Source organism: Pogonomyrmex barbatus, unplaced genomic scaffold (assembly GCF_055798465.1).
Source record: "Pogonomyrmex barbatus isolate J1 unplaced genomic scaffold, ASM5579846v1 scaffold4, whole genome shotgun sequence".
Lineage (NCBI taxonomy): Eukaryota > Metazoa > Arthropoda > Insecta > Hymenoptera > Formicidae > Pogonomyrmex > Pogonomyrmex barbatus.
Genome location: NW_028297138.1, coordinates 6915585 through 6937983, shown reverse-complemented (window position 1 = coordinate 6937983; position 22399 = coordinate 6915585). Strand labels below are relative to the sequence as shown.

The window sequence follows — 22399 nt, the reverse complement described above, 5'->3', positions numbered from 1 at the left end:
TTGTCTGAAGCACATGTGTGTGTTAGCTAAATGAATATAATTTATTGTGATGTGATGAATGCTGTTGAGTTAAGTAAAATTTTATGTTTTAATATTTGAAAATACACGTACACGTGGAAAGATAACTGCGAATGTATTATATTGAACATGCCGTTGACGTAACAGAAACGCTCCCCTGAGTGCTCTTAAGACGTAATTAGCTAAATTGATAAGTGGAGTATGTGCTCTTAATTACTTCGCTATCAAGCAATCTTGATCGACTAAAATATTTCATGTAATTCACATGAATACAAAAATTACTTAATGCCAATTACTGTTTCACTAATTTTTGATTGCCGATACTCTTGAAACTGATTCTAAATATACAATGTATTATCGTTTTCATTAAATGCCTTTAAATTCTCGTTATCGTCTTCAACTTCAGTACTAAACTCTTTTCTCTGATTACTTGAAGACTCAACTCGTCGCTTTAATTTTAGACTGCGTCTGTTTCAATTTGATGAAATCAGAAGAGATTAGTCATTATCTACAAGCACTTCATGTACTTGTGGTACTTGTGCAATTTTTTATGAACATACAATGCAAACAATTTTTAAACATACAATGAAATTGTTTAATATATTTATAATTACTTTAATATATTTATAATACAATGCACGCAAACACTTCATATATTTATAATTATTTGTGCAATTTTTCGAGACTTGTAAAAATACAATGTGTGCACTTTATATATTTACAATTACTTGTGCAATTTTTCAGAACTTGTAAAAATACAATGTGAGCACTTCATAGATTTACAATTACTTGTGCAATTTTTCGGGACTTGTGAAAACATAATACGAGTATTTTATATATTTACAATTACTTGTGCAACTTTTCAGAACTTGTAAAAATACAATGTGAGCACTTCATAGATTTACAATTGTTTGTGCAATTTTTCGGGACTTGTGAAAAAAACGATACGAGCAATATTTTTGCTAGCACATCAATCTCGTGGCTCTCATGGATAACGTGAAGTCGAGTCTGCGAGAATGTGATGTACGTGCAGACGTATACAACGAATGGGGCACGCGTTTTTTTATTGCGGCGTGTGAGAGGATCGTGTTGCATAAGAGAGCGTGCGAACGGCACGACCCTTTCGATTTAATGCCTAATGTTCGCCAGTTGCAGGTTGTTGCTATCTTTGCGTAGGTGTATTTCCCGGACTCTCAGTTTCCGAAGGCGTTGTTCACGATCCGCGTTGATCTCCTTCGAGAAAGAATCCGATTGTTTCTTACCGAAGATAAGATAAAATCTAAATGCATTCAATAATGCATAGAAGCGCATTGGCACTTGTTGCGTACATTTGTTGTTATTTAGCCAATTCGCGATGGAAGAAGAGGAATCGCAGTTAGGAATAAAAGATAAAGGTTCCTCGCTGCTGATCGATAACGTCGCTTAAATAAGGAAGTGATAAACTCGAGAGACGTGTCGTGATTGCACAGAATATTTCTTGTTTATCATCAATTGTTTTCCACGTGTCAATTCGATTTAACGTCTAAATTTCCCTTTTGACAGAGGACAGAATTGATATAATAGAACGAGATTACAGCGATTTAATGAACGCCGGATTTTGATTATAATGCTCTGTAACAATAAAAATAGCTCGTCAGTCGATTCTATGAGGTAGATATCGTGTAAAAAGTTTATCCTACTTTCGCTTGTAAATTAACCTCGTTATAACATCACTGCGATCTTCTCGATGAGGCGACCGCAGAGTAAAAGCGAATAAGTGGCACGCGAAAACCGCAGTTCAAAAAAGTAACAGCATCCTCATTTATGTGTTGTAAAGCATCGCGATTTCATTTAGATCATCCACCGAGCAGAGCTCGGTGATGGCTCATGGGGGAAGTATTCGTAATTACGGGCTGAATCCACCCCTCATCGGTGTTGCCGGTGTTCCGGGCACTCGAAAGAGGGTGCATTTTAGTTAAACCCAGTGATACAAACCCGTAGCCATCGTTACATGGAACCGTTTAAGTCATAATGTATAAAATCAATAGACCCGTCAGACTGCTTTCAAATTGGCTTGGGTTCGTCAACTCGGATAACTAAAATATTTAGAAATTTGAATATAAGAATAAATAATGTCGAAAGCAATTCGTATGTAATATACTTTAATGGAATATATTTTAATGACGTTTTTTTTTATCATGTTACTCCCACGAAGAAATTATATATTACTTGTGCCAATTTTAAAAAATAAAAAATGTAATTAAAAAATAAAATTTTGATTGTAAAATCTTAAATTTTTGGTCAGCTATTTCCGGCTCGTTTCGTGCTTCTACGAGCACGCCGTGAAGCTTGATGATCGGAAAAAAGAAGAACAAAGAACCGCGCATGGTTTATTTCCCCGACGCGCTCGCGTTAACCCTACCATTCCACCTGTAATAACCCTGAAACCTTCGTCCCTGCACGTCCACGGTGAAGCGAGGCAGTTTCGACGCCAGCGGCGAACACCATCGTCATCGCTTGCTACCCTTACGAGCGCCGCCGACATCAATATAGGCGCAACAGCACGCCTGTCGAAGGGGGACAGAGCGAACGAACGTCCACGGGGTGGAAAAGCGGGAATCGCGGGTATTGATCGCCTTTCCACATTGCATGGGGGTGGCTTCGCGCGCGCGGCGACCCCCATAACCAACTGAGCGTCGCCATTACACCGCCATAGGCGGCCGCGCAGCGTCGCAGACGTACTGAGAGTGAGGCGGATCAGCCGGCCGGCACAAACTCGCCGGGGATCCGTACACGCACACGCGAATACGGATACCACGGAGGACCACCACGCAATACGAGAGGGCAACGTGAGAAAAAGGAGGACGTGGAGAAGGAAGAGAGGGTGAGAAGACGAAGAAGTCGTTCCGCGCCGGAAAGGACGGAAAGAGCGGCAGCGGCTTCCGGACAGGGCGCAAGCTCGGGGTCTCCTTGTTTACATCCTCCCAGCGCCGACCAGCACGTTGCCTCGAACGACGCCACGTTGTTTCTTCCGACGAAAATTACTTCAAATCGGAGCAGAGATCTAAGAGTATCTTTGAAGGGGAGCTTTCTTCAACGAGAGATCGTCCTGCCTTCAGGACGACTTCGGAAGGTCAGGGACTTGCCCATGGCGCGGAGCTGCATCTTCATTTAATGGACGCGTGAGTATGCCTGCCATGTGGGATTTTCATGAGTATTTTACAGTGTTCTCTCTCGGGTCTTTGTATCGGATGGTCTTGTTCCGAGAATTACGTGTTGCGCGCGCTACGATCAGTGAACGCTTGTGTCACGTGTGTTCCGATTTCCGGAAAGCTTTGCTAATTTATTCGCTGTGCAGAGCTTAATTTGATAATAATCCTAATGCCGAATATGTGTGAAATATATAAATGATAATGACAAAATTGAGATAGCAAATACATAATAAAAATTATGTTGAGTTGCTGAATCAGAATACTGATTACGAATCATCGCTTGATTGTCGAAGAAATACAAACGCGTCAATAAATAAATTTCTTCGCGCGCGTTAGATCTGGAAAAATAATAAACGGACGTACCTAAATCTTTAATATAATTTTAATACAATTTTAATACAATTTTAATTACTATGCAAACTATGGAAACGACATAAATTGAATTACATAAACATTGTAAACTAAAATTCTAGCGATTAATTAAATAAAACCGTTTATGTGTTACACTTTTGCAACTTTTATGTGTCTTTATGATCATTGCCAGTCATGGGATATATAGTATGGCTTTTGATCAAAAGCACAATGTTACTTTCTGCGCTAGTTCTTTCTCGGTCAATGACTTTCTAGCAAAACAATTCCACGCCAGCTATCGATTTTTAAGTTGGTTGCGTGTAGCAAACGCATGAAATAGGTTCTTACGGGATGGAAAATGCATTCGCAATATAGCCTAGAGGTTTCAAGCTCGTCGCAATACACGATAATACGATATATACAATCGCAAAAGTAAAACGCGAAGCTATAAAATATAAACATAGATGAGTATGAAAACACACATAAATAATATAAAAATATAAATTAAATTACTTCAAAAATTACATAATTAATACACACATATGTATAATCTGATATATTCTAGTCACATTAATCTTTACAACTTTTTGAAATTTATCGCGTTTGGCCCCTCTCTCCAAATTTCCACCTAAATTATAAACTTTTCATCATGGCGTACATTTTTGAAAAATGGTTCTTGCGCTCGACCGCGCCAATTAATCTTGCGTAAACGAGAAAAACGTGCGTGGCGCGTTTCAAGCTATATGTGAAAGGGGAGCGGTTAACGAGCTGACAAATGCGCGGAGGCTTTGGTTCGACCGTGCCGCGAACCTTGAACTTATCGACCAGCCTGTATTTATATTGCAACGACCCAAAAATCGAGTCAAGGACCGGTGAGTAAAAACGAGAGGATCGTTTGGGTCCGAATACCATACACGATATATATGTATACGTGTACTACGTTCACCAGGCTGTAGCATTGAGTTGTGATTTCATGACTGAAAAAAAAAAAAAAAAAAAAAAAAAGGGAAGACTCGACCTCGTCGAATATAAATTTACTCATCTTTACCATTGTCTTTATTTGAGTCACGCCACCATCGAGGCATACTTTTTAAAATATGATTAAATATCACGATTTCCAACGCGCGAATAACAAGAGAAAGTAAATACTCAAAGAAAACTTTTTGATTAAAAAAATCAGATATCTTGTCGTCGAAGAAATGTATTTAAATATAAGTACATTTTTAAATATATTTCTTAAAAATATAACTTTAAATATCACCAAAATTTAAATATGTATATTTAAATATAAATATATATATATATATATATATATATATATATATATATATTTCTTTTAAAAATATTCTCGGAGTGAAAGGTCATGATAGATGAAAAGTCAAGAACATGTTTATTATTAGTTGTGGAACTTCTTTGAAGTTGCAATGAGTGACGAAGTATGTATAGAACTCGAGGAAAACTCTGTATACGTTACCGCCCTATCTGTCTTCATTTTTGATATGCTAGACAGAAGAAGATTGGTGTGTTAGACTTCAAAGGAGTCCAATGGACAAGACGACGGAATATCGCGACGAAAAGACATTTTGTGCCAAAGCCACAAGAAAAATTATAAATAAAAGAATAAAATTGGCCAAATATGGCGCGAGATATTTTGAAAACTGATTCGCGCTCCCATACGCGAATTAAAGTCAAACCGTCTAAATTTAGCATCGAGAGCAGAAATAGGCTTGGCACGAAGCGTTTTCGCATACATTATCAAGTTACTCGCCTCGATCCCCAAGAGTATCCACCACCGATCCACGATTCGGAAAGAGAAAGGATCCCGACGGGATATCATGCGACCATCATAGAGCCACGATTATTCGCGCGGGAGACGCGAAGCGCGACGTGAGTGCGGCTTTATTCCGTATTATTACAAACAAATATCTCGTTCGACGAAACAATATTACATTTACTTTCGAGAAATCGTGTGTGACGATTAATAAAAAGAAACGCGTTTTGCTTGAATCAAAACTGGCTGATAATTGCGAATTATCAGCCACGTACAAATCTATCATTTAATATTGGCGAAGAAATATTTCATTTAACTTTTTTTATATGTAGAATATTACGCGTATTATTATTAGTGATTAACTTGTGTTTCAGCCAGTTAATCACTTTTTGATTCACTTTGTGAATACATTGTGGATTTTTGGAAAATTTTGCTTTCTTTTCAAGATACGTAATTTACAATGGAGGTAAGCAAATATGTTTTTATGAGCTTTTTTTATTGTTTTAGTTGTGATATTCTCTATAAAATATTAAAAGTTTGGTTTCTTAATTAAGGGCACAAGTTTTTTAGTTGAAATGTTGTTAGGACATAAAATGTGTTCTCTAATTTTACGGAATTCTGTAACTTTTTGTTAAATAAATGTAACAAGAAAAATGTTTCTTTTATCTTAGTTTGGCTTTCTAGATGTTTGAAAATAATAAAATATTCAGATTTTAAATAAATTTATAAAGAATCGTGTGTGATTGAAAAATATTGTAATAAATTTCTCGCGAGTTGAAAGGAAGACCGCACAGCAATATTTCCGAGATAGTAAAGTCAGAGGCGGAAAGGCAATGTGTAATTACCTTAATTACAGCGATTACTATGTAGCGCAACTGCAATCGAGGTAATGTCGATCTTTATAGAATCGCGCTGTGCGGAAACGCTTTGTCCGTATGTATCTTCGTGCATAAAAGGGAACATCTCTCTATTTTATTCCAATATTCCAGCCGAGTCTCTTCTCGACGCAACGCGTTTACGGATAAATTTTAATGACGTGCAGGAATATCACATGGAAAATCGTTTCGTATTTCAATACGATCGAAAGACGATCCTATGATCCTATAATTGGAAGCCAGAGAGGTTTTATCTAAAAAAAAAAAAAAAAAAAAAAAAAAAAAAAAAAAAAATAAATAAAGAAACGAGAAAGAGTCTCGCTCCAATCGTCTCCGGTGGATGGACAACGCTTCTGTAGCAAGTTGGGAAATTACCGACGGTATCAAAGAACGAGCGTCATTGACCAACTCAACCAACGGGAACGCGGATTCTCACGGCGGGGAGCGGCGTATAACGGGACCGGTCGATGGATAGTACCTACGTGGGCGTCGCGACGCCGGCGCCGATACGAAGCTCACAGGTGGTCGCCACGCAGTCTGGCTGTGTTTCGTGTGGTGCCGTGCCGTGCCGCGCCGCGCCGTGGCAGCGCCTCGACGAGCTGCCGGCTTTTTCGAGGTCCACGACCGGCTGCAAATCGATCCGCGGCCACTTCCGGCTTCCGTTTGTTGTGACGCCCGCCCTCGCTCGCGCGCGCGGGGTTCACCCTGACGCGAAAGCAGTAACCTCGCCCCCGCGACCTTTCTACATGTGTGCGACACGATTGTCTCTCACCCCGCGCGAGTCGCGCGGCCGCCGCGAGTGAGTTTCCGCCATCGCGAGCTACCCCGCGTGTGAGCTCGCCGCGAGCTTCCGTCGCGTGCTTCGACATCGCCCCCGTTCGAACGCGCCGTCGGAATTTTTTTGCCGACGTAGTGAGCCACTTTGTCAGCTGGGACCGATCGGAGTAATTGTGATATTGTGTTGGGATGATACACATACGCCGTCACAACAATGCTCAATTATAATATCGATGACCGCCCCTTATCCCCGCTATAATTCGATTAATCCACGAGCGTCGATCTTTAAATAACGTAAAAATTATTTTTGCAATTTCTTCTATATACTACGACGTAGAATAATGGTTGTAATATTAATAGTTAACTGATAATAAAAAGCGACCGTGACTATCAAGTTCTTCGATCGAAATATATTGATAATTCAGTGAATTATATTTGGCCGTTTGAAAGTTGAGGCACTCATCAGGCTTGTCAATATATTCCATAATATATTAATCGTTTCCATCACGTATCTCGTATTCCACTACGAAAATAACCATTAATGTACATATTAATACATTCGATACATTTTCATATTCAATTGTTGAAAAAACGTGCAAATCCAAATATCTATATTGATCAGTTTGTGATAATTTTTTATTTTTTAAACTTGATAATATTTCTTGCTTTCGGTTACGTTGTCGTTCCCGTGAACTTTCATCGAGTCTGATCGATATGTGACGTAATTTGTGCACGCGATACGCTTGCGAAATACTTTCAATTCGAATCAAGTGCGCCCACGAGCAGTTGAAAGTTAAAGCTACCGAGTGATTTTGTTTAACTCCTGATGAAGTGAAAGGGCCTTAAAGTGAATTGGAATCTACTAACGACCGTCCTCGCCGCCGAGGCGCGGAAATAAAGTAATTAGCCGGCAGGAACTTAGACTTTGGAACTTATTACTTCGTTACAAAGCTCAAAGATCAGGTTCGACGCTACGTATCAGCTCGACGTCTTGATATCAGGAGGCTTTCAAGCTCGGAACCTTATTTCCGAACTCCGGATATTCTTCGGTGCTTCCTTTGTATGAAATACAGGTCGTTCTCTTTAGATTCAACCTTCTGCAGAAACTTCTACATAATCTAGATCCTATCGAACATGGATACAGAAATAAAGCGATTATTGTCCCGAGTTATGCAGTGGCATGCGAAATGTGAATAATAATGCGATACTGTCGTATCTTTATGCAAAATTTTACACTTATATTATATCGTGTAAAATTATATTATATATAATTATAATGCAAATTCTTTTGAAAATATTCCCAAGGTTGAAAACATTTTGAAAGGACAGTTCTTTATTCTCGCATGTCCCGGCGATCGATCGATTGGAAAGTCTTTCTCCATCATACCGTGTCAATAGAAAGACTTCTACCTAGTCTGATTTCAGTCAATTACAACTACGAGCGACGCGACGTCAGCGTTTGAAAAAATTCAAATAGAGTAATTCTATTAAATCACGGTGAAGTGAATTGCGCGAGTGACTGGAATTGGTCAAATCAAAAGGCGGACGCATTCTGGAAAAAAGCGCGTACTCCTCTTTGAAATTCATCCTTTAATATATTGATTCAAAACTTATATATCAATTAATATGTTAAAAATAAAAGTGATAATTTGGATCAGCAATGTAATGATCATTTTAACAATTGAACGAATCCCGCTTTCTAAATGTGCAGACACTTCGAAATTATCCTAGCATCCTAGCACTGGACCGTAAGTTCAGCGATCTGAGAAGGTTGTCCTCGAGGCATTCTCGAATCTCTATTATCGCTCGTGTTTCAAAAACGATTGTTCAACAATGATGTAGCTCGTCGCTCGCTGACAGTATGAGATCAAAATCGGTCGTCGTTCTCACGTCGAACGTCGCCTGGAAACTTCATCGTGGCGAGGCGGAAGAACGGAAGACAGAAATAATTTCGCGCTCGTCGACGTGCACGTGCATACGTCTCTTCACGTGTACGCGCGAAAAGAGAAGAGAGATACGTAGGAGGGAGAGAGAGAGAGAGAGAGAGAGAGAGAGAGAGAGAGAGGGGCACGACGAAAGAAGGACAAAGATGGGGCTGTGTCGCGAATGGATCGTAATTAAAACTGCCGTTCTCGAGGCGAGGCGCAGATTTCTAAATGCGCGCGCGCGCGCGCGCGCGCGTGTGTGTGTGTGTGTGTGTGTGTGTGTGTGTGTGTGTGCATATATATCTGTGTGCATACACAGGTCGCCGCAATGGATGAAAGTAGGAAGAGAGAGAAGGAGAAAGAGCTTGCACGACGGAATAAGCTTGCAGTACACATTGCGACGTCGCAACGTCACCTGAATACGCGTTCGGTTAGGTCAGTTATCGCGGGAGTTTCTCGATCCTTGAATGTGTCTCGTATCGTCAGTTGCACAAATTCTACAAATTCACTTGGATCAGACGTAACGTAAGAATCCGGCTTGTGTAACTGATGGATGCTAATTATCGATGTTTGGTCACACGATTATTCAAACGCGACATGAGGTAAAATATTGATGATTATGACAAATATTAATATTTGATATTATCTATATAAATTCCATTGGGTATACATTATGGGAAAAGTATTAAACATTTTTCCTTTATATAGATAAATATGGTTGGTATATTTAATTTTCCATTATCCGATAAAGTGAAATTTTCTCCCTCATATGACTCGCGTCGTAAAACATCGCAACCCTACATCACTATAATGCTATTTTGCGCAGTTTATCTTGTCCTCACAGAGATAGACTGTAACCATGAGATAGGTCAGTAACCGTTCCCAAACTCCCACCGCCCTTCCAGTGCTGCACCGCAACAAAGTTATATATTTCCTTCATATTTCAGTACTGTCTAAACAGATTAATTCAAATTAAAGACTCAACGAATTAATAATTCGAACAGTTCAATATCAAAGGTGACACAATTCCGCATAAAGGATTATTTTGCAAAAATTAAATAAATTATTTTTGGCAATGAATTATTTTTAAATAAATTACTTTTGAATTAAGAATATAAAAAAATTGCACAGATAAACAATTAAATACATCAGATTTTGTCTTAAATGTATTAACGAGTATTTTTGTATTAATATTATTGTTCATTTTGACAATTTCCTTTATTTTTTTTAATTAAGAGAACTTTTAATTAAGGGATATAAATAAAAATAAGCTTCAGCTTTTATCTAAATAAAACACGTATACACATATACATCTTATTCTTATTCCCACTTTTATCCTTTCTATTATTTTTTAAATTAAATTATCTTTAAATTAACTAAACTATCTTGCTTCACTTTTTTCTGAAATAATTATCACACTCTCGCTCATAAAAACGTGTGAATGTATATGTGTCCGTGGTATGTGTATGTGATGAGCTCGAGTTCGTGGGTTCGCTAATCCCAAATGACTGCGCGGACCACTCGTTCCCCGTAGGATTTTAAAAAATGATTCACGATCAGACGTGTGTCGGACGTGACGTCTCTCCGAATATATCTCTTCGTGATGCCTGTTCGTTTTCTCATCTCGCTTGTCGAGTTCCTCAGAGAGCATCCACGTGGAAACGTGTATGCACGTGACCAGACGAACGCGCTAGCGCGCCAATCGCAGCTCCATGTTTGGCGATCTCTACTATGAGGAGAGAGCCAAGAGCGAGTTAACGGCTATGGGGCTTCCTTCTGAGACAGTACCGATCCAATCGCGTTTGCACTATCGTTGTCGGCTCTTGCCTGCCTCGCGATTCTTTTCCATCGGATTTCATCGGATTTTCATCGTAATTTTCACGCGAGAGCGAGTTCTCTCTTGAGGGATCCCTCCTCTTTGAGTACCAAACGCGCGTATTAAGTGTACACCATGGGTACCGTAGCTTTAAGTAAGTCTCGTGAAATGTTTTGGTGGAGATAGACCTATAATGAGAGCTAATGTGCCGACTTGAGACATTTTAAGCTTTTGCGTAGAAATAGCATATTCTATATGTAAACGTGTGTGTTTATTTTAATGAGAGAAAAATATCAAGACTCGATAATGATAATACCACAGGTATAAATATGATGAACTTTTTGATTAAAGGACAAATGTCACTCATTGCCTTTAAAAAGCTCGTGTGATCTATAACGATCGGTATAATGTATACCACAAGTTTCACATTTCATTCGTATCACACTGTCCACTAGATAAAATTACATCATTTATCTACATCGGAGTAATTTAGAATACGCAAACAGAAATAACAATGATAACATGTTTATGATGTTTTTACTAAGTTTTTAAAAATAAATTCTAAATTTGAACAATTTGAAAGAAATTTACCGTTTGTTTCGAGAAGTTAAAAGTTGTAATAATTCACGACCTTCTCTCCTATCCTCTTTTACTTTTCAAAGCTGATTCGTAAATCAGAACAGTTCGCAAAAGTTTCTTCCGTTAGTTGAAAGCTAAGGATTCAAAGGATCGCACGTACGCTTCAATAAAATCAAATAAACGTCCAACGAAAAATCCAACGAAACAAAGTTCCAATTCTACTCGTATAAATGTAGCTGCCATTCTGACACTACGCGTGTTTTTATTAAATCATGTTTGTTCAAAATTGATACGGTCAATAAAATGCCACTCATGAATTTTATTCAAAATTTATACGTTCGGAATTAAAATTCAAAATTCGGAATTTTTATAAGAGTTTCTATGAGATTGGCAGTAAGAAATATAATAATGATAAACATAGTTTATGTAATGAAATTTTTGTAATGAAATGAAAGTTCAATTAATCTTTGTAAAATTTTATAAAATGCAATCGCATATTTTGAGTTTACGTGATATATTTGATAGACAGCTCTCGCGCGTATTTCTGATTCTAGTCTCATCCCTTTTCAGATCGTCAGAGAGACAAAAAAGAAGAGTCTGAAGAGATGCAACGGTGTCCATACTTACATGAGATGAAAGAGCGTTTGCTCTCCCAGCCAACACCAACCGACAGCCTGGACATGGAACGACTCGACGGTGGTACTCCTGTTAAGGAGGCTAATCTACACAACGATTATCCAGCACACACGAATCCAGGTGTGATACCCGAACCTCCGGAAATGCCGCCTGATTCTTTAATCGGTACCGTCGTCAAGGTGAGTAATTAAACGTCAACTAACAACAGATTGCGCCTATCAATACGGAATGTCCTATGAATCACACGTTTGTTTGTCCGGAGCTTATCCAGTCAATATTTAGGACTTGTTTTTGTCCTTTATAAATAGAAATTATTTGTTATTCTTAATAAATATAAGATATCGACATTAAAACAGATTTTGATCCAAAAAATCCAGAGAGAAAAATCAGTCTGATGGTTTTCGGACGTTTCGTATGTGATAAGATAAAATTAAATTGTAACGGCATGAAAAGTGTAGATTGTGTTCCATATAATTTCAAAGTAATAATTCCAGCGGAAGTTTTATTGAAAATGTTTTATTGTTATTATGGTGATTTCAGCTGAACTCCGATGGCTATGGGTCGCACACGTCGCCAGCGCATGCAAGGCAACCCCTAGTTCCACAGAATGCGAATAACCCACCCCTCTGCCTCACTCCCACGTATTCCGGTCCAGCTACTGGCATGCTGCCAAAGAATGCAAAGTAAGTACATTCTAGCAAATACAAATTTGCAAAAAGCTCTGTGAGATATACTTGTGTAAACAGTTAGTGCGCTCTCGAGAAATAATACTTTGAAAGTGTCATTTTCAAAATATTTTTAAATATTTTCTTTAAAATGATTTTATATGTTTCAATTCAATTAGCAGATAATTACGATATAGTTAGCTGATAATATGAGGGAATATAATGTTCTCTCAAAAATATTTGATATACACATATACAAGATGAGATCCGTTGCGAATTTTATCAATTAGAACATAAGCATCCGGCATCACTCATTTAACCCGAAAATCATCACACCACGTGGAACCCCGATATCGTGTCTCAAGTACATTGCTTATCATTAAAGCGTCTCTGGAAGCCTTCGAGCAACTTAAAATAGCCTTCGAGATACTAACTTCAAGGCGGTTACACATTTTACGATCTCCGATACTTGCAGACGCCGAGCTCGTTCTTTAGCTCGGTGTTTTAGCAAGCAAGTGGCTTATAATAGAGCCGATATATTTGTGTATTTCAAGCTTATATATTTAGCAGGGATATATCGATTCATTATATAATTAGATAGACGTCTCTCTCATTAATTGCTTAATAATTATTTTAAATATTTTGATAATCAAGAAATAAAATGAAGCTAAAATAAAACGCAAATCTAAATCTCTTCACGAATATCTTAAATGTAATTTCACATATTCATTGTAGAAGTAGTAAGTAGTTACTTAATTAACCGAACAAACGATTTTTTGCAAATTACTTACCAGATGCCACAATAATATTTTCTTGTCATCTTAAACGATTTCATAATAGAGATCATCGAATGTGTTACAATACGCTAGTAGCTGACGCAGCAATTTACGACCAGTCAAATTCAATGGTGCATCAATATTCGTTTTTTAAAGAGGAACATCATTCTCAGAGCTCTTTCCAGCAACGATACATAGATAAATGTAATCAATAATTATTATTTAACGGACATATGAAAAATAATTTAGAGTAAAACTCACTAGATGTAAAATTCATCTGGAATGTGAATATAGCTTATGAATTTTAAATGAAAACGAGAAGAAATACAAGAAAATCACAAATTCCATTTTGTCATATAAAAAAATCAGAATGTACGTGTTTTAAAATTTTCTTTCAGTACACGAGAGCTAAATTATTAATATAAGATTATGAAAGAATTGGAAAGATCAATTTCATAGACTATGACTATCGATATTACGCACGTTCTTTCCTTTTTCAGACACAAAAATTCATTTTCCGTTTTAAGATAAATTTCGGCTTATCATCGTTTTTTGCGATATCTCATTTAGAGTTTAGTTCTAGAGACGCGGAATCGTGGCAGCACTGCTAGCGGGTCTCGAAATCAATACTGCTGTGCGTGAGTGTCTCGCCTGTCGCAATCCTTGAAATGCGATATTATAGCACGCAGAAAAATACTACGAACGAGCTGTTGCGCCTGATTCAATTGCATAAATCCAGGTTACCACGCGATTCTTAATTCCGCGCTTAACTCTTTTATACCTTCTCGCCATCTTTACTAATGCACCCATAAAAGAGTTACAGTAAAAAAACTGGAAAGAGTAATAAATAATGAAATAAATGTGAAACTTGAAGATACACGTATTAAAAGTTAATACAAAAGAAAAGATTTAATCTTTATACCTTAAGATGGAAAGAAAAAGGTAAAGAAGGTACCTTGTTGCTTCTGTTTAATTTAAACCGTGATTAAATGACTGATGAAATGAGATTTATTAATATAAATTACCAAGCGCCTTGTGATTGCGTTGTTCGCTACTTTTTTAATATATATATCATGAGATACAAAAAGTTGCGACATCATGGGGCCAGGAGATGAGAAAATGGACCACTGCCAGACATCGTCATTTAGTTCCTAAATAATGTTGCACATGCGCCACCGAATATTGAGGAAACGTGTCACGACATGCACCTTTAAACCTTTGCTAGACATATCAGCACGCAGAATGTAATTTAAAATTAAGCATACGAAATCTTGATAAAGATCATCGATGAAAATCAGTAATCCGATCGAGGTATTACGACGTAAAATACGTCGCAAACGAAATACGTACGAATTACGTATATCTACACCTACGAGATTCGTCGCGATATTCGCAGCCATATTTATTTGTTGTTGCATCGCCAAAAGTCGGCGATTCCGTTCCTCCGTCGAGCAACGCTTTTTTTCCAATCACCATGGTTTCTCATACCCACGGCCTGTATACACGGGGCAAATTCTGCCAAATCCTCCGGTTTCCGATCAGCCAATCGAAAAGGCAATTCCGGCATTCCAGATTGACAATCGGCCGGCCCCGTCTTCGCTGGCTTGCGCACTTCCGCTCGCCGTCATCGTTCGTCGATCGATCGGCGGTGGATCGTTGACATGCCACAAAAACACGCACGTGATCAAGAAGCTCCTCGCGCGACGAGATGATCTTTGACTCGGGCCGAGATACGCGGCAGCGCCGTGAGGATCGTACCGACGCGAATTCTCGCGCGTGAGGAAGGTCAGTGACCCCCGGTGGAAGCGTTATCGAGCGGGTCAGTGGGTCGCAGAACCACGGAGCATTTTACCTCCCCACCCCCTCGTCACTACTCCCCCTGGCTGTAGCCACCACCACCTTCCCCCACATTGAACTATCTCGCGCCGGCCGCCCATCACCACCCCCCGACATCTTCCCGCTTCGTGGCGGAGCTGAACCGAATACGCGCTTGAAATCCCCTCGACTTTTCGCAAAAATTCGTCCTTTCACCCAGGGCGGAATTCTCTAGCGGCGGCTAACAGCCTCACTTTCAAATGCATACGCCTTAATGGAGCTCAAACACCATGTATTTGACACACCCGGCCTTCGTGTAACACCCTTGCCTGTAGTCTGAATAAAAAAGAAGTCTCGACGACTAATTTGTTACGCCTTGAGAAATCATCTCTCCCCCATAAAAATACTACGTTTAGTTAATTTCGGATACATATTCTTTTTGTTCGTGAGCAGATTCTACAAACGAATTTTAATATTAGAGTATATTTCCATTAACGGAAAAATTCTACGAATAATTCCCGATTGCGCTTGAATTGAAATGCGTTAAAAATTTGACGTCCATTTTACGCGCAAATAATGAGATGCCATTGAGGACTCTCGAACGAGGGACTCGTTCGATGAAGATGAATCGGGAAAGAGACGACGGGACTGTCTGCGAAAAAATTCATAGCACGACAGCAGACTCGCCGGGATAAAGAGAACTCCTCCCTGTAGCTCCAATCGACAGAAATCACAAGATGCTCAATAAGCTTCAATACTAGACGACAAGAAAATATCTATTTTATGCATCCCCGAATGATCAGCGATAGCTTTTAAAAAATTAATTTAGATATTTCTACGAAATATTAAATATAGACCTGTGTTCAGATTTAAATATTTATGAGAGGAAGCAATCGAGCGATATGAAAGATTCATGAATCAGAAAGAATTTTTTAAGACACTAACATAATCTCTGAAGCACTTCTTGAGAAAAATATAAAGAAATGGTGTATAGGTTTAGGAAGAATTTTCTCAGAGAAAGATAATATTCCGAGGCATTTCCGAGCAAAGAAAAAAATCATAAAGGAGAATTGAAGACGAAGTTTAGAACGGCAATGTTGCGTCGGTTTATCTATGCAAATGAAATTAGTCCATTATAGTAATCAAAGAAATGAAAATATACTCTCATTTTTACAAGAAAATTAAACAATTAACATATTCTCATTTTTACAAGGAATAATAAGCAGAGCATAGTAACACGATTTACTGATATTTTGGAAAAAAAATATATTGAATGAAAATCGCGATCTTCGACAAATTTCCTTATCCTAGTGAAAGAAAGAAGAAAAAAAGAAGTTTTTCTCTTTGCAAAAACGGTTCCGGGATGGTGTATCGAACAGCCACAAATTCTTCATTGCGACTTGCCGCGTCCAGGACGCGTTTACATCTGTAAAGAGGGATTTGAAGAAGTGGTCGACGACACGGAGGAAAAATCTACAAGGATGCAGGACTCCAGTCGAGGCGGAAAACGTAGGGCGTCGAAGAACGTATAAGTTGATACGAAGAGGACGGGGAACATCATCTCCCCCTCGAAGAGAAGAGCAGGGGAAGAGAAATAGCGAAGAGAGAGAGAGAGAGAGAGAGAGAGAGAGAGAGAGAGAGAAAGAGAGAGAGAGAGAGAGAGAAAGAGAGAGAGAGAGGGGGGGGAGAGAGATAGTTAGAGAGAAATATAGAGAGGAGAGAGAGAAAAGCACCCCCGCGTCTCTATATAGACCAAAAGCTCTCGCGTTCGCATTGCGCTTGTGCGAGAAGCTGCCGTTGCCCGGGAAGAGACCTCCCGGCCAGCCTCAGTCTCCGGGATGCTGGGGGCGGCGATCGTGATTCTACCCCCATTCTCGTGGCGCTCCGATAACACGGCCCGACTGATTGCAGCGCGGTCCCGTTCGCTCTTCGGCGGCCACTCGAATTAGCCCTCATCTCCTGCCTCTCTGCCACATCTCGCTCGGCTCGGCGCGCGCGAGTAGAGGAACCCGGGGCTCCGTTGTCTCCCTTGAAACGGGTCCACCCTCCGCCGGCGCCGCCGTTGCCGCATCCGTCCGTCTGTCCCCTGTCTCTCCCTCTTTCACTCTCCGGGGATCCCAATTCGCCCTCCGTCCCTTCTCCGTGTCCACGCTTCACACCCTTTTCCGCCAAAGCCGGGGCGCAGTCACCGCGAGGGCCTTCAGCCAACCGCCTCTGGCAGGTGAGTCTCTCTCTCTCACGTCATCTGTCGTCGCGGGTGCGTCGCGACGCTCAACAAAGTGGTGGTCGTTGTCGGTCAGCGGAGCGTACAGTGCCCCAGGACCCCGGGAGGTTCAGCCGCGCTCGTGTGTGCACGGAATTTTCCAGCTCACTCGACCAAGTACGCGAGATCAGAGCCCTACGTATTAGATATTAGGGATCTGTCTCTGCTTCTTTCTTTCTCTTTCCTCTCTGTCCCTCTTTCTCTCTATCTCCCTTGCTTTTTACTCTGTTTAACTCTCTTCTTCGTTCAGCTGCCTCTTGGTACCGTTCGCGCGTCCTCCCCGTAAATCTCAACTTCCTGTCCCTCCGTGATTCGACTCTGTACGAGCGAGTTTGCCGACGATTCTGCGAGCTGAAATGCAGAGCCCCCTTTCCCGTTTTCGTGGAGTGGAAAAGAATCAGGACAATGTTACGCGGAGATTCGTCGTCAAAAATGAATATGTAACATTTTCGGATAAGTAAAATAAACATAATAAAATATACATAATCTCGAATAAGTCGTACTTCACGTCCGTACATACTACGTTCTAACGTTCTATTAGCGGTCATGTTATGTCATACGCAGTATCTCCGATACGTTGTGAGAAAGGGTATGCGCTCTATTTCTGCGCCTCAGCTTTAACGATAAAGAAATCAAAGGCGCAGGCGCTTCCGGTGGAAATGAGATGTAAGCGGCTAAAGATTTAATCGACCGTTACTTGTCGTCGTTAATTCGTGATAATTAATACTGCGCTTTGTAATTGAACTCGAGGCGTGCACCAAAATGGCCGCACAGGTACCAGCGCTTCCGAAACACGACCACCACGTAGGGGGCACTTGAGCTCGCGGGGGGGGGGTACTAGATCGATTTGTTACGAGATCGTTGAGTATCTTTTGACGATCGTCAGGAGCTCGTGAGACAAGACGAAATCCACAATGGTGGGCGGTGGCGACTGTAAGGTCGCTACCGTAGAGGTAGAGGCGGCCGCCGGCGGCGACAACACGGCAACACTTCCGGTCACCAGGCCCCTCAATCCGCAAAACTCGCCGCCGAATGCACAGGACAATGCCGAGAAGAACAACGCCGCGAACAAAGAAATGGAGCTGAAGAACGTGCGATCTACTCCGGCGAAAAAGTAAGGCGCACGCTGTAGAAATCAACAAATAAAACGATATTTATTTCAGAATTATCGCATATTTTTATTTAAAAAATTTTGTTATGAATACAGCGCTAATATCTACCATAGAAAAAACAAATTTTTGCTCGCAATCCGTTTCTTTTAATATTCCGCGAAAAAAAAAATGACATCACTAAATCGCTTTCAGATATCGCTTCGTATAAGAAGAAAAAAAAAATATATATATATATATATATATATATATATTTTTATTTTAATATGTTAATACATATATTGATTGATATATTCATTAATATAAATATTTATGAGTTAATAATAAAATATATGGACCGGAACAACATTCTTTGTAGCAACATTCTTCTTTCTCGAGTAAAACAATCTCAGAAACAATGAACTGTACTAATAGCATGCTGTTACGCTTTTTATGCGTTACAGCACGCTAATTTCAATTTCAAAAAATTGTTGCTGAGGCATTATTAAAAACGCCGGATGTTTTTTCAATGCAACAATGAAATCTAGATCAAGTATAAACGTCAGTTAGTCTGGTTGTAGTGCGCATACTAATGGAGCATAATTATTTAACGACATGTTAATCACGTGCTTGTGAATTTATAAGCTTATGGCGTGCCGTGATTTACGGTACGCACGAGGCACTGATTCTAATCAGCTAAAGCATAATAAAAAGTCAATTAATTCAAGTGTAAACTCGAAGTAAACTCAAATTTTTCTTCACGCTTTACAACAACATGTTGACATCCATAGTATGAAATGTAGTATGACGTAGTAACTAATTAAACAATATGAAATTCTTTATTACTCTATATAGTCTGTAATTGTTATCGGTATTTGCAAAAAGAAATTAATATTTCTCATTATTTCTAATAGACGTTTAAACACAATATCTTCAATTCTCGAGAATAAATATTGTTTCGTGGTACAATATTAATTTTTGGTTACTCACATTACACACAAAAGCGTAAAAATGCTTCGTAACTTCATGAATGGAGAAATATCGAGAAATATGTCTGTCTACACGAAAATATTCATTCCCGAAGTGAAAGACAGTGAACTGTTGTAAATAATTGCAAAATAAACAAATAAAAATGGATAGTAAAATGAAGGATGTGAACATCAACTATAAAATATACATATGGTAAGAAACTATACAAATATACGATTGTCGATGCAGAATAAAATAATTTTACATAAATCGTTTTATCAATCCTGTTTAAGTATTAAAACGTTAAAAACAGAATTTATGAATTTCATTATGAAACATAAACATTATCTAATTTTCGGATATTCAATTTAGCAATTTGTATTAGATTTGCCTGAATTAATTATCTTAATAGAAGGATAGAAAGCGTTCTTACCTTCGTATTTCTAAAGAACATCCGGCCTGCGAGAAAATAGTTTGAGGGCCCGAAATGGAAACGAGATAGTCTAGTTTGGTTTGCATGTCTATTTACGACGTAGTTCGTTAACCCGTGCAGCTACGTGATGCTCATGTCATATATATATATATATATATATATATATATATATATATATATATATATACACGACGTGCATAATACATGCACTCGAGCAATGAATGATAATTAATTGTTCTTCGGAGAATTGTTTAACGATTAAAACATACAGCTGTCAAAACAGACAAAAAAAATTCAATTTACCGTCATGAAATAATTTCGACAAATTGCAGATTTGCCGTTTCAGACAAAAGACGTAATTTCATTAGAAACAACATTGCACTTTTTATTTTCTTGCATTGTGTTTTCTCGCAATTGTTTTAAATTTCTATAAGCTACTCTGAGCTAAGAAGAGAAGTATGCCTGTGTCTCGTTTTACGCCTGTGTGTGTTTTTGTAACGCGAAAGGTTTCACGAAGGCGTCGATACAAAAAGCGCCGCGGACATAAATCGGACAGTTCGCGCGCTACTTTTCAATTGACTAATATTGATTTGATGACAAGTGTAGCCATACATGCATTTCGCGACGCGAAGCAATAGGTGGATCTCGGATTACACAGCCGCAGTCGCAATTGCATTAACGCGGTCTCAAGCCGATGCAAGCCGGCAGTCTACGCGTCGGCACCCGCCGCAAAACAGTGCCGCCACAAATCTCTCGCGCGAGCGCGATACATTCTAAATTTAATTAACTCGGAAATTGAAATTTCCATTTCGCGTCGCGAGATTCGCGAAGGCGCGTAATTTATATCGAGATGTAGTCGAGATTCGTAATAGTTTTCCGAAAATTGTGCCGCGCCGCAACGGCGGTTTTACGAAATTCGTGGTAAAGTGCGAAAGTGCTCGAACGGCTCATGTGCGCACGCGTAACAGAGTATATAATTTAATAAAAGAAAAAAAAAAAAAAAACATAACTCGCGAAGGCTGGGAAATTCATTTGGCGATCGCCATAAAAGTCCTGCTGATTTCTCGATGCGAGAAGAAGTCAATCGGTCGAGTAGGGTAATCAGAAAGAATCGATGCAAACCCTGTTATCGCCAATCATAAAACGAACCACGGTCGACTTCTCTCGTTGGCAGGAAAAATAAATAGGCTGTAAATGGACGTCTAAAGAGACGCAGCCTTTTGTGGGACGAAGATAAGGATTTATCGATTGAAAATGTCACTTCCCTACACAGCTTCCTTAATGTTTATGTAACTCTGTAACACGTAATTCTGTAATATCGTACATACGACATACAACGTAGTGTCCAAGAGTGTTGGTGCTCGACAAGCGGTTTAAACAAGCGCGATTTCTAACGAGCTCCATTCAAATACGCTTGACTCTCGGACGGAGTGCCGCGAAATGCTTGAAAGGATTTGAGAAAGGATGGAGCCTTGAAAGGGATTGAGGCGAGGTTAAACCCATAAGAGGGCGAAGAAAATAGGGAGGAGCACCGGCACCGAAAGTAGGTACTTCGAGATATCGACCAGCCAGTCTGGACCGTTCCACGTCCGCGCCGTTGTTTTCTCGTTCGCTCCTTGTTCGCAGCTGGAAAAAGGCTGACTGCAATACCGCCTCTTTTATAGCAAAAAAGAGACACTTTTCTCCAATGTTGTTGCCATTCTTAGTTTCGCGGAACGGATTGCTTTGCTAACTTGTCCCCCCAATCGTACAAAATCTATGGTCAAATCTGAGACGTGAGATGTAAAGAAATGATGTCTTTTTCGTATTGCTTTGAAAAAAATATAATTATCTGATTAATGTAATGATTTTCCGAATGTACGAGAATGGTGTAATTAGGCGACTCGATATCGAGAATTCGCGTAATGAAGCAAGTAGGCCGAGACATTGAGCGATACTCAAACCAAGAAATTGATCCGTTGTCATTGAGGCGTTCTGCCTACCATCCCAATTGTGGCGAACAATAGCCGCGAAGTCTGCCCGATCAATCCAATTAGGAGCGGGTTAGTTACACGATTCCTCGACTAATTAATAGCATAGAACTAAATTCACGCGCTGTAATTAACACGCTTACTTGCAAAACGTTGCGTTGATAAATGAATGACGCATATAAAACATATTAAAAAATTTCTCCAGGTTTTTGTTTCTCCATGGATAAAATTTTTTAACTTGGAATAATTGTCTTTTCCTCAACAAAATTGTTAATAAAGTTTTGTTTTAGAATTTAACATGATTTATACATGATTTATGATGAATATAGAGATATTTACATGTTTTAAATATGAATACTTTTAAATTTTACATCAAAATATTTTTTATAAATTTCACTCAAATATCTCTTCTAATTTATTAAAGTTAAATCCTAAAAATGATTAAATATTTAATCACTATAACTAAAACGTGCTTGTTATT

General features: G+C 39.2%; 1 protein-coding gene across 5 annotated transcripts in view; it reads left to right on the top strand.

Moving 5' to 3' along the window:
- Positions 1-2519: 2519 nt before the first annotated feature.
- OtopLa (proton channel otopetrin-like a) overlaps positions 2520-22399 on the top strand; it is a 29870-nt gene continuing 9990 nt past the window's right edge. Inside the window, exons 1-3 of one of the 5 annotated variants that reach the window (XM_089081309.1) lie at positions 2520-3179; positions 11874-12118; positions 12480-12622. In XM_089081309.1, the coding sequence (XP_088937435.1) occupies positions 11909-12118; positions 12480-12622 (353 nt within the window). In that variant the 5' untranslated portion in view covers positions 2520-3179; positions 11874-11908. Of the gene's footprint in view, positions 3180-6662; positions 7278-9273; positions 9511-11873; positions 12119-12479; positions 12623-16910; positions 17417-17438; positions 17576-18344; positions 18573-22399 lie in introns of those variants that run through there. The other 4 variants (XM_089081310.1, XM_089081311.1, XM_089081312.1 and 1 more) reach the window with 4 other exon arrangements.